At 39.3% G+C, this 15,351-nt stretch overlaps 1 gene segment (V, D, J or C); it reads right to left on the reverse strand.

Annotated features, from left to right (window-relative positions):
- Positions 1–5,101: 5,101 nt before the first annotated feature.
- On the reverse strand, positions 5,102–5,871 carry LOC139644055 (T cell receptor beta variable 29-1-like). The segment is given in 2 exon segments: positions 5,102–5,436; positions 5,778–5,871. Coding segments are annotated over 2 exon segments (429 nt in total).
- Between the last annotated feature and the right edge of the window lie 9,480 nt (positions 5,872–15,351).

Here is a 15,351-nt window from a genome sequence, read left to right on the forward strand (position 1 = left end):
AATTGTATGATTTGAAAAACAAAGTTCACTAATGGATGCTTAATTAAGTAATGATTATTAACTAACGTATTAACTAACTAAATTGACTTTATTAAACTGATAGCACTGTAGTTTTCTCTTTATCATGTTAATACTAGTATTAACATGTAGTAATAATAGTACTTGGCAATAAACTTTATTCTGATTATTCTGATTCTATACATTAATGAGCATCTTAGTTGACCAGGAGTGACGCATACTTTTTAACTATTCAATATGTTAACACATGGTCAGTTAATGCTTAATCACAAGTTAAGTAAGCATTATTTAGGGAACCATAATGTAAAGTGTTTCCAGCATTCTCTTCTTAATTCCTGAACAAAAAAAACTAAAAATGTTTTGCTTTTTGGACATACTTGGTTTTTGTCTGGCAACATCAGTTTGAGAGGTTTTCAAATCAAACCACAGAAGCAGTGTGGTTTGGTTGCGTGGCTGTGCCCCGTGCTGCTCGGCACAGAAATACGCAGCAGTGTCTTCTGATGTCATATTATAAATGGTGACTGATGCTTTCTCATTTGCAGTTGCTTCTATTTTGAGTTTCTGTGTGAATCCTGGCTCAAGATTCTCTGAGTTTACAATAAGTCGTCCCAACAGCGCAAGACTTCTGTTTTGGAACTGCTTGTACAAGAGGATGGTGGTGAATTGTGATACACCATGCCTGCACTGGAAATTCACAGATTCTCCAAGACGCTTCATCACAACAGCTGGACTCTGGAATACATCAGCACCCAGACAGAGATCTTTAGGAGGAGAGAAGAAAAACACATGAGGGGCAAGCTTCCACAGAAAACATTCAAAGATTTAAATTTGGTTGAAATGTAATTGCATTTACCCATGGAAACAACCACAGTGAAAAAGCAGAGGACACAAACATAGGACATGTTGCTCCACAAAGACTTTAACTGGGGAAGCAAAAAAGTTGATGCTCTCAAGTATTTGTAAAAAAACAAATGTGCTGATTCCTGTCGGAGAATGGCTTACAGTCGTATTTGTCTGGAGGTCAGAGGAAGATTTATCCAAGTCCCTCCCCTCAGCAAAGAACTGAGCTGCGTATCACAGAGGCCACAACATTCTGTTACACAAGCTGCTTGATATAAAAGCTTCACTCCAGAACATTTATAGAGGTGGAGTCCTACATAACATGAATAGCTGTAACTCATACATTTTGTATACCAAATAAGACAAGTTAATTTGATACTATTGAATAACATTTACCCCAAAAAGTGAACAGAGACTGATGGAAAGTCCATTTTCTGTAAGACTGAAATAGTCCTTATGTTACTTACTGTAAAAATCTGGAATGATTTAACCATAAACTTTTAAAGGAATTCAGTGCATCCCATCCAATTCAAAGAAGGCAAAGATGAGACAAAGATGTCATATGGTAAAAATAATGATCTCAATGGGGAAATAATTATTAGTAGCAGCAGAGGTATTGGTAATTGTATTAGTATTATTAGTATTTTTCTTAATCATTATTTATTTGCTTTTTATGTATTGACTTTGACCTTTGACCCTGCCTGGTAGTTTTGAGTCTTTGCTCAATAAAACTCTTATGTAACATTTATAAAATAGGTATATTCATACTTTCATATGACTGACTGAGACATACATTGTTTATGCATAACAGTACTATGGATTTGATAACATCATTTCATGTTCACATTCTTTTCTGTGCTTCGGACAGAGGATCTAGACAATTTACTCTTAATTTATGTACTGAATGCCTAAATACAGTTTGCAAAAAGTAATAATCATACAGCATCACAGAAGTTGTGTGGAGAAACACTACACCCCAATGGATCATAGAAGTGTTGCATCAAAAGCAGTTATCATGTCACTGTGAGCCAGCTGTGTGATATCAGACGTTCACAGTGTTTCTCTGCTCTTCATGTGGTTGTCAGCAGGTGAATGATTGTGATTTAGTTCCTGGTGGATCACAGAGGGTTTTTGTTGAAGACAGAGGCTTTGTGCAGCACTGTGCTTCACTGGCAGCACAGAAATACACCGCACTGTCCTTGGCTCCGCTCAGCTTTGGAATATGAAGAGATGACTGACTTCCCCCATTCCCGCTCACATTATAAATCTCTTTGAATGGATCTTCAATGCTGCGAGCATCGTATCGTACATACGCAATGAGGGTCATATCACTGCTCCCCATAGACTGTTTGTACCATTGGATCATTTGAAAATTAGTGTTAGAGTGGCTGCAGTTAATCAGGACTTTGTCCCTAGGATCTTTTATCATGGCAGTGGGAGTCTGATGAACGCTGTTTGTTGATGAATCTGCAGAAACACATTTGAAACATACAGCTTTAGTGAAGAGAAAAAACAACCGGATACTGTATAGGTTACTGCCGATATTTAGGATTTACTATAGCATTTAATTATTAATGTAATATTACCTGTCAGACAGAGGGGCAGAGCTGCTAAATGTAGGAGAAGTGTGATCATGATCTTTGTAGAGATGAAAACAAAAGTATAATGAAGACTGCAGACTCAGTAGAGCTGGCTGGATGGAGAAGAGGAGGGGCGGACAATGTGGACGTCACAACTTTGATTAGTGGATATATACAGTATCCTGCTGTGTTGGTTAAAACAGGAAGAGACAGGTTTCAATACTGATACTGGCTATGGTTAGATGCAGGTGTGCTCTTCTTCAGTGAAAATGTATGTGGCTGATTATCAGCAAAGGGTTTTTGTAGAGGAAAGAAGGTAATTGAGTCACTGTGCCTACTAGCTGCACAGTAATACATGCCGCTGTCTTCTGGCCGTCTTAGTTTTAGAATATGAAGGTACGCTTCCTTTGAGCCATCTCCACTCACATTGAAATTATTTTTAAATTGATCCTCAATGGTTGGGTTCTCATTATAAGTATAGCCAATGAGTTTAAGGTTAGAGTCATCCATCTTCTGCTGGTACCACAGTATCACATAGTATAAACTGATTGAATGGCTGCAGTTGATTGTTGCTGAATCTTGAGGATTTCCCAAGATTGAGGAAGGAACCTGAAGGACTTCATTGCTCAGTGAATGACCTGCGTTTAAAAAGAGAAAAAACATTAAGAAAACAGAAACTGTTGTGAAAAATGAAACTTTTAGTAAAGGTTTGTTGTTTGCATTCAAACCCACAGGTGAGCCAGAGAATTAGCAGAGTGATGCAGTTGAGTTTTCTGATCATGATGACTTTATCTTTCTCTCTGTCTCTGTCTCTGCTTTGACAGACAGACTGAACAGATGTTGTGGGATGAACTGAGAGGGGAGGAGACAGAAACTGTGACGTTTGCAAACAGACTTCTGGCTGCTCCTGTGCTCTGTGCTCTCTGGTGTAATGTGTACATGGAAGTGAATATGCAAATAATATCTTCCTTATTAAAATATATCTAATATGGGAAATGAAGACCTCTAAATAACCCTCACCTAGATACAGGGTTATGTATAAAAAAAAACGGGGTGGTTCATTATATTAACATGATTAAACTGAATATTTTAAATATTACTATGAAAACTGAACTGAACAGTAGATGGAACATGGTGCACACCTGCTTCTGTATCATGGATAATATTGATCTATCACATATATCTTGTTTGGCACAAGAGCTAAATGGAAACAGGATGTGATGCTTACAGGAAAGATCTCAGTGATGGAATACTTAACTTTTTGAATATTAACACTTTATTGGTGTTCATGTTAGCACAGTTGTGTTGCAGGTTGACTAATAACTGCAGATGCCAGTATTAACAGGAAAGAACCACATATTGCTCTCCAGTACAGAGGTTTATGTGCAGCTTTGCAGGTTAGCTGTGCCACTGTGGGACTGACTGACAGCACAGAAATACAAATGAGTGTATGAGAGTAAGTATAGTTACAGAGACATGAAGAGTTGCAACAGTGTTGATCTATTTGATATGACAACTGGTGGGAGTGTCACCGCATTTTGTGTTGTGGTGTGATCCTGAATCTAACTGTAGATGGGAGTATTAGTGGAACTCGAGGTCCCCCTACAGTACGTGAGATAATACACACATACAGTTGTCAGTTCATTGAGGTTTTTGTTCAGCTATCCAGTAAGTCTGTATCACTGTGTTCACTCACAGCACAGAAATACAAGCCTTTATCTTCTGGTGCCAAATTCTTCACTGTGAAAGTCCCACTGGCAGCGTCAGGCTTGGTGGCTGAGAATTTCTCTCTGCTGAAATTTCCAAAGTCATGGTCTGTGCTACCAGACATTGTGTAATATTTGTTTCATTCCTTCTCCTGGAAGTTGTCTGTACCAGTACATCTGGTTGTAGCTACCACCCTTAGTGTGGCTGCAGTTGATTGTCGCATTGTCACCCTTGTTTTTCCACAGTATGGAGTTCTGAGTGACATCACTCCCATCAATAAGACCTGTGTGCATAACAGTAAAGGTTACCAGCAGTGAACATTTCAAATTTCATAAACCTTTGTTTAAAAAATTGACAGCTTCTGTTGTCATTCCTGGACATAAATTCCATCAATAACATGAGGACTGATTACGTTACCAAAGGTGAAAATAATCAGCATGTACATTTTTGTTTCAAAACCAGGGTCAACTTCCAATTTGTCCCTCTTGGTTGCAGACTGTGATACAGTGAGTTGATTATATTATATTATATTATATTATATTATATTATATTATATTATATTATATTATATTATATTATATTATATTATATTATATTATATTATATTATATTATAATGTTAGAATATTAATACTTTACCTGTGTTGCAGAGCAAAAACACTGACAGGCAGAGAAAGCCATGTTTGATGATGATAATGTCCATGTTCTGGAAGTCAGAGACCGCCAGTCTCATATATGACTGTCAGTATAGTTACAGAGATATAAAGAGCTGTCATAGTGTTCTTCTATGTGATTTGACAACTGGTGGGAGTGTCACTGCATTTTGTGATGTGGTGTGATCCTGAATCTAACTGTAGATGGGAGTATTAGTGGAACTCGAGGTCCCCCTACAGTACATGAGATAATACACACATACAGATGGCAACTGTTGTGCCTTCAGTGCATTGAGGTTTTTGTTCAGCTATCCAGTAAGTCTGTATCACTGTGTTCACTCACAGCACAGAAATACAAGCCTTTATCTTCTGGTACCAAATTCTTCACTGTGAAAGTCCCACTGGCAGCGTCAGGCTTGGTGGTTGAGAATTTCTCATCTCTGAAGTCGGGCTCATAGTCAGGTTTGGAGTTTGCAGTGGTGAAAACTATTTGTTTCATTCCTTTTCCTGGAAGTTGTCTGTACCAGTACATCTGGGGGTAGCCAGCGCCTTTAGTGTGGCTGCAGTTGATTGTCGCATTGTCACCCTTGTTTTTCCACAGTATGGAGTTCTGGGTGACATCACTCCCATCAATAAGACCTGTGTGCATAACAGTAAAGGTTACCAATAGTGAACATTTCAACTTTCATAGACCTTTGTTTAAAAAATTGACAGCTTCTGTTGTCATCCCTGGACATAAATCCCATCAATAAGATGGGGACTGATTACGTTACCAAAGGTGAAAATAATCAGCATGTACATTTTTGTTTCAAAACCAGGGTCAACTCTTGGTTGTAGACTGTGATACAGTGAGTTGATTATATTATATTATATTATATTATATTACATTACATTACATTACATTACATTACATTACATTACATTACATTATATTATATTATATTATATTATATTATATCATTACAATATTAATACTTTACCTGTATTGCAGAGCAAAAACACTGACAAGCAGAGAAGGCCATGTTTGATGATGATAATGTCCATGTTCTGGAAGTCAGAGACCGCCAGTCTCATATATGACTGTCAGTATAGTTACAGAGATATAAAGAGCTGTCATAGTGTTCTTCTATTTGATTTGACAACTGGTGGGAGTGTCACAGTATTTTGTGATGTGGTGTGATCCTGAATCTAACTGTAGATGGGAGTATTAGTGGAACTCCAGGTCCCCCTACTGTACATCAGCCCCATGTACATTACATACAATCCAGATCAGTAACACTGACTGGCTGAGGAGGTTTGCATGTTTGATGATGATAATGTTCATGTGCTGGAGGACAGAGGAAACCAGAGCCTCATATTTAACTGTCAGTGTAGTTAGAGATATAAATTATAAACTGTATAAATTGTGACAGTGTTGTGCTTTGTCTGGAACAATGTCAACAATGTCAGAAAGAGTGAACTGCTCATCCAAGGATTAGACCTGAACCTGTTTGCACTGTGAACCTAAAACGTGTCCTCAGCAGAGGTCAAAACTGTGTAAAAACCATAAAACCAGATGATAAGATCTTCATAGTCTTGGTTTAGCAGTTGTTGCCTAATAGAGTTTGGCTGCAGGTGTTCAGCAGCCTGTATAGGCGGACAGACAGACAAAGGAGGGTTTTTGTAGGGAGGAGAGGGGAGTCTGCAGCACTGTGCTGACTTGCAGCACAGAAATACACAGCGCTGTCAGTTAACGTGAGATTAGAAATGGTGAGGTTTGAATATTTACGGCCATCTCCTTTAAAGCTGACTTTTCCTTTCACGTCTTCCTCTGGGTTTAAATAGTCGAGATTGAGAAATCCCAGGAACTTTAGAGTTCTGCTTCCATCTTGTTTGTACCAGAGAATACGATCATAACTTGGTATGCTGTGTGAGCAATGGATCTCACTGTCAACAGATTCACCAGCGCTCTTAATGATAAAAGAGGGTATTTGGACAACTTTAGAGCTGTGAGAGGAACCTGTGGAAAGAAGAAAAAGAGGAGATTTGAAATACTGGAATCATCAGCTGTTCAGTTTCCTCATCTGTTTGGAATACTCTTGTTTTTCTCACTCTTTATCCATGGCAGATGCAGGAGGCAAATTATGAAGACCATGAAGATCATGTTAAAGATCTTGAGAAGCGACTCTACCATCAGCTTTCCTTTCAGATCCTGTCACTGCTGCACCTGTGGACCAGAGCACACCACTACTGTAATGAACAGAGGAGGAGTCAGGGATCGAGATCACAGCTCTAACTTCATCAGCATTGATCACACTGTGTTGATATTGTAATCTATGGGAGTGTAACCTGTCATTCTTTCATTTGTTAAAGTTTGTGTCCCCCTGCTGGTGAAATTGAGGTATCTGCAATATGTAAATGTTTTTTGGTGTCATACAAAATAATCTTTTTCCATTCTATGAAAATTTACAATGAAATTCTGACCAGCTGACTTACTACCTGCAGCTGAACAGAGCTTATAGATATAACAATAATCAAATCAATGTACTCTGTTAGAAAAACTTACTCCATAGTTTGGGGGCCAAAGATTGTCAGTAATTAAACTAAACTATCCTAAACTGAGGAATATTGTTGAAAAACTGATCTACAGTACATGGAAGTGTATGACCCAATTGTCGCTGTTGGGTGAAAACCTTGTATGTCCAAAATAAGAAAAAAAGCCTTGTTTCAGCTTGATGACAATGCATTTTTGATATGATCCAATGGCTTTTGAAAGGGTTTCAAAAGCCCAAGAGGTCAGAGAATTTTCTCAACCCAAAATGGATCCTTCAATTGAAGTGAAAACATGAAAATCACCAAATGCACAGCATGAAGTATTGAATAGTTCCATTAGACGTGTGGCTTATTAAAAACTAAAGAGGGTCTGAGGCACTCTGTTGTGATAATGAAAGTTTCCCTGTTGAAGGTTTATTTAAGCAGAAACATATTGATCAGTTTTAACTTTGCAGATTGCCAATGTAAAATAAACCCACTGAGCAATTTTACGTTGATTAGACGTTTAAAACACGTCTAAATGGCCATAGCCGTCTAGGCTAAATTAAGTTTAAATGGGGTTGAAAAGTGAAAGTTTATTAGATGTCTATACATAGACAATATTATCCTGGACTATATGAGAGCTACGCATAGACGCAATGTTGAAATGACTTCTTGTGCTCAGATAATTATCTTGTAGGCTAGTCTACAGGACTTCTCTGGTGCATATTTTTGGTATTTACAGATGGTTATTCATAGTAATAATGTATTTACTGCTTGGTCTAAAATAGGTCTATACATAGCCGTAATGATCCTGGGCTATATGAGAGCTAAAGCATAGACGCGACGTTGAAATCACGTCTTTTGCTCAGTGGGAAGGCTTTTAAGTTTTGCTCATCACAAAGTGCCTCAGATTTTTGTTTCTTAATACATTCTTGTAATACACATTTCAAAGAGCTTGTGTTACCACGTAGCTCTCCCAAATCTTTGCTCTTCTAGTGTGGCTTATCTTTACTTGCATGGAGGAGGCACACAGTCAAAGTGTGCTGCTGACTCTACACAGCTGAGGCCTGGCGGTAGTTTTTGCTGAGGTTACACACTGCTCTGTGCCACTGTGCCTCTTGTTTGGAACAGAAGTAGACTCCGCTGTCGGAGCTCTTCACAGCACTCACAGACAGCAACAGGGAGACTCCTGAACGTTTCGCTGAGTGTCGGAGCTTGAAGCTGTCCTCCATGGTTATTCTTTGTACATATCCGTTCACTACAAGCTCCACAGATCGCCCGGGCTTCTGGATGTACCAGGCCATACCGTTAAAGTTGGTGCTGATCTGAGAACAGCTCAGTGTCACATTAAGCCCCTCGGCTACGATCAGCTCAGGAGACTGCTTCACTGCACGACCTAAGAGAGAGAATATATTAAAACAGATGCCAGAATGACGGTAGGCTATGACACTTCAAATGTAAACATAACAAGACCTATGGAGAGAGTGGAGTCTTTAAATGTACTCTGTATCTTACAATCACAGCCCATTTGTACCTAGTGGTAGAAGCAGGAGTAGAAGACACACTGCAGCCATGTTTTAATAGACCGTATCAATATGAATTTGAAGCAGCAGCAGTCCTCAGTGGATCCCTTCAGCAGTTTTCCTGTCTGAATGAGGCGGTCTCCTCCTCCTGAGCGCTGTATCTGCCCACAGGAGGTTTTAGTCGGGGCTCCAGCTGTGCAGCGTTCACTGTGTGTGACTTTACGGCACAATAGTAAACAGCGCTGTGGGAGAGCTGGGGCTTGTTGATGATCAGAGACAGAGAGTTGTCTTTCCTTTTTCCCTCGAAGCCTGGGACTTTTCCCATAGGAAAACAGCAACATCTGAAAGGAACTATGGGACATGCATTCAAACCAAGAAGGATCAAAGCAGGATCAGAGGCCATTTAACTGGCAAGTATGATAAATAAACAGAGATTTGTCTCGGTGGCATTGGTGCATAGATGTATTGACTTTTAGAGTTTCATGATAAGTTATGACAGATAATACAAAGACAACAGGAGCCTCATACAAAGGGACAAACTATGGACAGTAAGATCAAGCTGAAAAGTTACATTACAATCAATATGACAAGTTGGACATGGCTAGTTGGAATGCTTTCTGTTTTCTTTGATGCTTATTTTTAATACCTTCCGTTCTGCTGATACCAGAACATCACAGACTTGGCGACGCCCTCCTGGTCACAGAGGAGATTCACCGGTCGGCCCGGATCCACCATCACTTCAGCAGGCTGCCGCAGCGCCAGTCCTGCCAAGGGTGCAATGCATGGAATAAATAAAATGCAGAATCATGCAAGAGTGACAGGTGTGCTAAAGCTGGAGTGACTTAAAAATGTTGTTAAATGATGAATAAATCATCAAAATTTACTTCTAACTTTCACTCAAATAACTTAACGCAGGTGGATTAATGAACATGTTTTATACAGTGAAGATGTCATCATATGTTAGATTTACCCCAATGGAACAGAGAGAGGATCAGCAAAGCAAACATGAGGCTGTCAGCTGGTGGTTTCCCTGCAGAACTGTTCAATCTGTCAAAGATGAGGATGTTCTCATGACTGACGCAGAGGAATAACCATGAAGCAAAAGGTTTGTGCTCAAACAACGGAAGCTGATGTGCTGCTGTACCTTAAATGGGTATAAGTCCGTAGGGATGAACAGGTGCAATAATAAAAGATCTGTTTTTAATAAAGTGTTGTGGTTCAATCCTATGATGCATAAACAACATTCCAATCGCGTAAGTGCATATTACAGTATATTCATGCAATCATTATATTTGGCACACACACACACACACACACACACACACACACACACAAATGCATGCACAGTTGCAAAAGCATGAAAACAGTGCCATCTACTGTACAAAATTTTATCTGTGATGTTCTAAAGTTAGTAGATAATATTTCTGTATTTTTGCAGAGAAACCTAGGAATTAAAAATTGGATGAATATATAGAATTTAAAACCATTAATTCTTCTATATATTGTGAATGTGTCGTCTGGTTTCATGACCCAGAAACCCTTTGAAATACCTTGTAAAATGATGACAGTGCACGGGAATAAATGGGAAAAGGCTTTTTCATTTCATGAACACATGACTTAGAAATATACCATTTTTATGATTTATTCATAGAGATGCACCACAATTCAAATTGGTTGTTTTACTCAAACATTTTGGACATACAAGGTTTTCACCCAACAGCAACTATTTGGTCATATACTTCCCTGTACTGTAGATCAATTTTTGGAATATTCAGAAAACAATATGCCTTAGTTTAGGAAAGTTTTTGGTTTAATTACTGTAGGGGGACCTCGAGTTCCACTAATACTCCCATCTACAGTTAGATTCAGGATCACACCACATCAGAAAATGCAGTGACACTCCCCCCAGTTGTCTTATAAAATAGATCAACTCTTCATGTCTCTGTAACTATACTTACTCTCATACACTCATTTGTGAAACTGGCAGTCTCTGACTCCCATAACATGGACATTATCATCATCAAACATGGCAACCTCAGCTTGTCAGTATTACTGCTCTGGATTACAGGTAAAGTACAATAAGATCAACTCAGGGGGGGAAGTGGGGAAAGTGGGGAAATGTTGAAGTTGACCCCTGTTTTGAAAACAAACAAAAAGACAACAACAACAATGTGCTTACTATATTTTTTTCACCTTTGGTAACGTTATCAACAGGGATGTAACTGATGGGAGTGATTGATGTCACTGTCAATACAGACGTCGACAGTGGTTTTAAACAAGCTCTATATGAGTTCAAATGTTCACTGTTGATAACTATTATGCACACAGGTCTTATTGATGGGAGTGGTGTCACCCAGTCCCCAAAACTGTGGAAAAACAAGGGTGACAATGTGACTATAGACTACAAACAAACCAAGGGTGTTGGCTATATCCGGATGTACTGGTACAGACAACTTCCAGGAGAAGGAATTAAACAAATAGTGTACACAACATCTGGTAGCACAGACCATGACTTTGGAAATTTCAGCAGAGAGAAATTCTCAGCCACCAAGCCTGACGCTGCCAGTGGGACTTTCACAGTGAAGAATTTGGCACCAGAAGATAAAGGCTTGTATTTCTGTGCTGTGAGTGAACACAGTGATACAGAATTACTGGATAGCTGAACAAAAACCCCAATGAACTGACAACTGTATGTGTGTATTATCTCACATACTGTAGGGGGACCTCGAGTTCCACTAATACTCCCATCTACAGTTAGATTCAGGATCACACCACATCACAAAATGCAGTGACACTCCCACCAGTTGTCATATCAAATAGAAGAACATTATGACAGCTCTTTATATCTCTGTAACTATACTGACAGTCATATATGAGACTGTGGCAGTCTCTGATTTCCAGAACATGGACATTATCATCATCAAACATGGCAACCTCATCTTGTCAGTATTACTGCTCTGGATTACAGGTAAATTACAATAAGATCAACACACTGCATCACAGTCTGCAACCAAGGGGAGAAAAGTGTTTTTGAAACAAAAGTATCTGTACACATATTTTTTCACCTTTGGTTACATTATCAACCTTATTGATGGAAGGAAAAACAGCAGAAGTTGACATTGGTTTTAAACAATGGTCTATGAAAGTTAAAATCTGAAAAGTTCAAATGTTCATTATTCGTAACCTTCATTGTTATGCACACAGGTCATATTGATGGGAGTGATGTCACCCAGACCCCCATAGTGTGGAAAAACAAGGGTGACAATGCGACAATAAACTGCAGCCACACTAAGGGCATTAGCTACCCCCAGATGTACTGGTACAGACAACTTCCAGAAGAAGGAATGAAACAAATAGTGTACACAACATCTGGTAGCACAGACCATGACTTTGGAAATTTCAGCAGAGAGAAATTCTCAGCCACCAAGCCTGACGCTGCCAGTGGGACTTTCACAGTGAAGAATTTGGCACCAGAAGATAAAGGCTTGTATTTCTGTGCTGTGAGTGAACACAGTGATACAGACTTACTGGATAGCTGAACAAAAACCCCAATGAACTGACAACTGTATGTGTGTATTATCTCATGTACTGTAGGGGGACCTCGAGTTCCACTAATACTCCCATCTACAGTTAGATTCAGGATCACACCACATCACAAAATGCAGTGACACTCCCACCAGTTGTCATATCAAATAGAGCTAAAAGGTGACAATTCTTCATGTCTCTGTAGCTATACTGACAGTCATCTATAACACTGGCTGTCTCTGACTTCCAGAACATGGGCATTATCATCATCAAACATGGCAACCTCATCTTGTCAGTATTACTGCTCTGGATTACAGGTAGATTACAATAAAATCAACACACTGCATCACAGTCTGCAACCAAGGGGAGAAAAGTGTTTTTGAAACAAAAGTATACATACTGTACACAGATTTTTTCACCTTTGGTTACATTATCAACCTTATTGATGGAAGTGATATCCAGGAAAAACAGCAGAAGTTGACAGTGGTTTTAAACAATGGTCTATTAAAGTTAAAATTTGAAAAGTTCAAATGTTCACTATTCGTAACCTTTATTGTTATGCACACAGGTCTTATTGATGGGAGTGATGTCACCCAGACCCCCATAGTGTGGAAAAACAAGGGTGACAATGCGACTATAGACTGCAGCCACACTAAGGGCATTAGCTACCCCCAGATGTACTGGTTCAGACAACTTCCAGGAGAAGGAATGAAACAAATAGTGTACACAACATCCACTGGCACAGGCCATGACTTTGGAAATTTCAGCAGAGAGAAATTCTCAGCCACCAAGCCTGATGCTGCCAGTGGGACTTTCACAGTGAAGAATTTGGTACCAGAAGATAAAGGCTTGTATTTCTGTGCTGTGAGTGAACACAGTGATACAGACTTACTGGATAGCTGAACAAAAACCTCAATGCACTGAAGGAACAACTGTTGCCAACTGTATGTGTGTATTATCTCATGTACTGTAGGGGGACCTCGAGTTCCACTAATACTTCCATCTATAGTTAGATTCAGGATCACACCACATCACAAAATGCAGTGACACTCCCACCAGTTGTCATATCAAATAGAGCTAAAAGGTGACAATTCTTCATGTCTCTGTAGCTATACTGACAGTCATCTATGACACTGGCTGTCTCTGACTTCCAGAACATGGACATTATCATCATCAAACATGGCAACCTCATCTTGTCAGTATTACTGCTCTGGATTACAGGTAAATTACAATAAGATCAACACACTGCATCACAGTCTGCAACCAAAGGGAGAAAAGTGTTTTTGAAACAAAAGTATACACACTGTACACAGATTTTTTCACCTTTGGTTACATTATCAACCTTATTGATGGAAGTGATATCCATGAAAAACAGCAGAAGTTGACAGTGGTTTTAAACAATGGTCTATTAAAGTTAAAATTTGAAAAGTTCAAATGTTCACTATTCATAACCTTTATTGTTATGCACACAGGTCATATTGATGGGAGTGATGTCACCCAGAACCCCATAGCGTGGAAAAACAAGGGTGACAATGCGACAATAAACTGCAGCCACACTAAGGGCGCTCTCTTTTTCCAGATGTACTGGTACAGACAACTTCCAGGAGAAGGAATGAAACAAATAGTGTACACAACATCCGCTGGCACAGGCCATGACTTTGGAAATTTCAGCAGAGAGAAATTCTCAGCCACCAAGCCTGACGCTGCCAGTGGGACTTTCACAGTGAAGAATTTGGCACCAGAAGATAAAGGCTTGTATTTCTGTGCTGTCAGTCAGTCCCACAGTGCCACAGTTAACTTACAAAGCTGCACAAAAACCTCCGTACTGCAGAGGAATATGAGGTTCTGTCACTTCCTTTCCTGTTAATACTGACAGCTGCAGTTATTAGTCAACCTGCATCACAAGTGTGTTAACATGAACACCAATAGTGTGAAGAGACAGGTAAAAGTGTTAATATTCAAAAAGTTGTCACACAAGATATACAGGATCGACCAATATTATTCATGATACAGAAGCAAGTGTGCACCATGTTCCATTTACTGTTCAGCCCAGTTTTCATAGTAATATTTAAAATATTCTGTTTAATCATGTTCATATGGATATTTGAGAATCAAGTATAAAGTCGCATTTAAAATGAGATGCTAACAGTGAAATGAGCTGGTATTGAGAGTATTGCGCACACAAACTCACTCAACATCGATGTGTGTTTAACTGCACAGAGGATTCAACTGATAATGGGTTTTTGAAACTGATACATCAGTCTAACCCAAGATGACACCAGGTTACTGAATCATGTGACACTCCCACAAACTGCTGTACTGAATTTAAAATACCAGCTGCCATTGTAACACCTCCCATTATACAGACTGACAGTCATTTATGTGACTCTGGTCTCTCCATTTTCCTGAGAACGCAATCATGATCAAACCTGATCTGATCAAGCTCTTTGCATCTCTACTCTGTATTATAGGTACTGTACATTTTGATGCTTAGTATTGAAGGAAGAAATCACAAAAAAATTGGCAATGTTTCTGGACAGCTTGGAAAGCATTAAAATTAATAGATTTTTTCCATTCTGTATACACACACATTGGTGTTACTGTAACATTTGGTCATTTTATCCACACAGGTCTGATTGATGGGAGTGATGTCACCCAGATCCCCCTGCTGTGGAGGGAGAAGGGTGAATCTGCCACTATGGACTGCAATCACACTAAGGGTGCTACTTATTTCCAGATGTACTGGTACAGACAGCAGCCAGGGGAGGGAATGAAGCAAATAGTGTTCAGGACTCCAGACTCCCAACCTCAATATGAAAATGCCTTCAGTGAGGACAAATTTCCAGTCCAGAAGCCCAACGCTCAGACTGGATCTTTGACAGTGGAGAAGCTGCTGCTTGAGGACAGCGGAGTGTATTTTTGTGCTGTGAGTCAACACAGTGATACAGGAGACTTAGATAGCTGTACAAATACCTCACTGTTGGTATCACAG

The sequence above is a fragment of the Centroberyx affinis genome, unplaced genomic scaffold (assembly GCF_046629955.1).
Source record: "Centroberyx affinis isolate AG114_WGS23_722 - 3 ecotype Tasmania unplaced genomic scaffold, CSIRO-AGI_Caff_v1 ptg000058l_1, whole genome shotgun sequence".
In the NCBI taxonomy this organism is placed as follows: Eukaryota; Metazoa; Chordata; class Actinopteri; order Beryciformes; family Berycidae; genus Centroberyx; species Centroberyx affinis.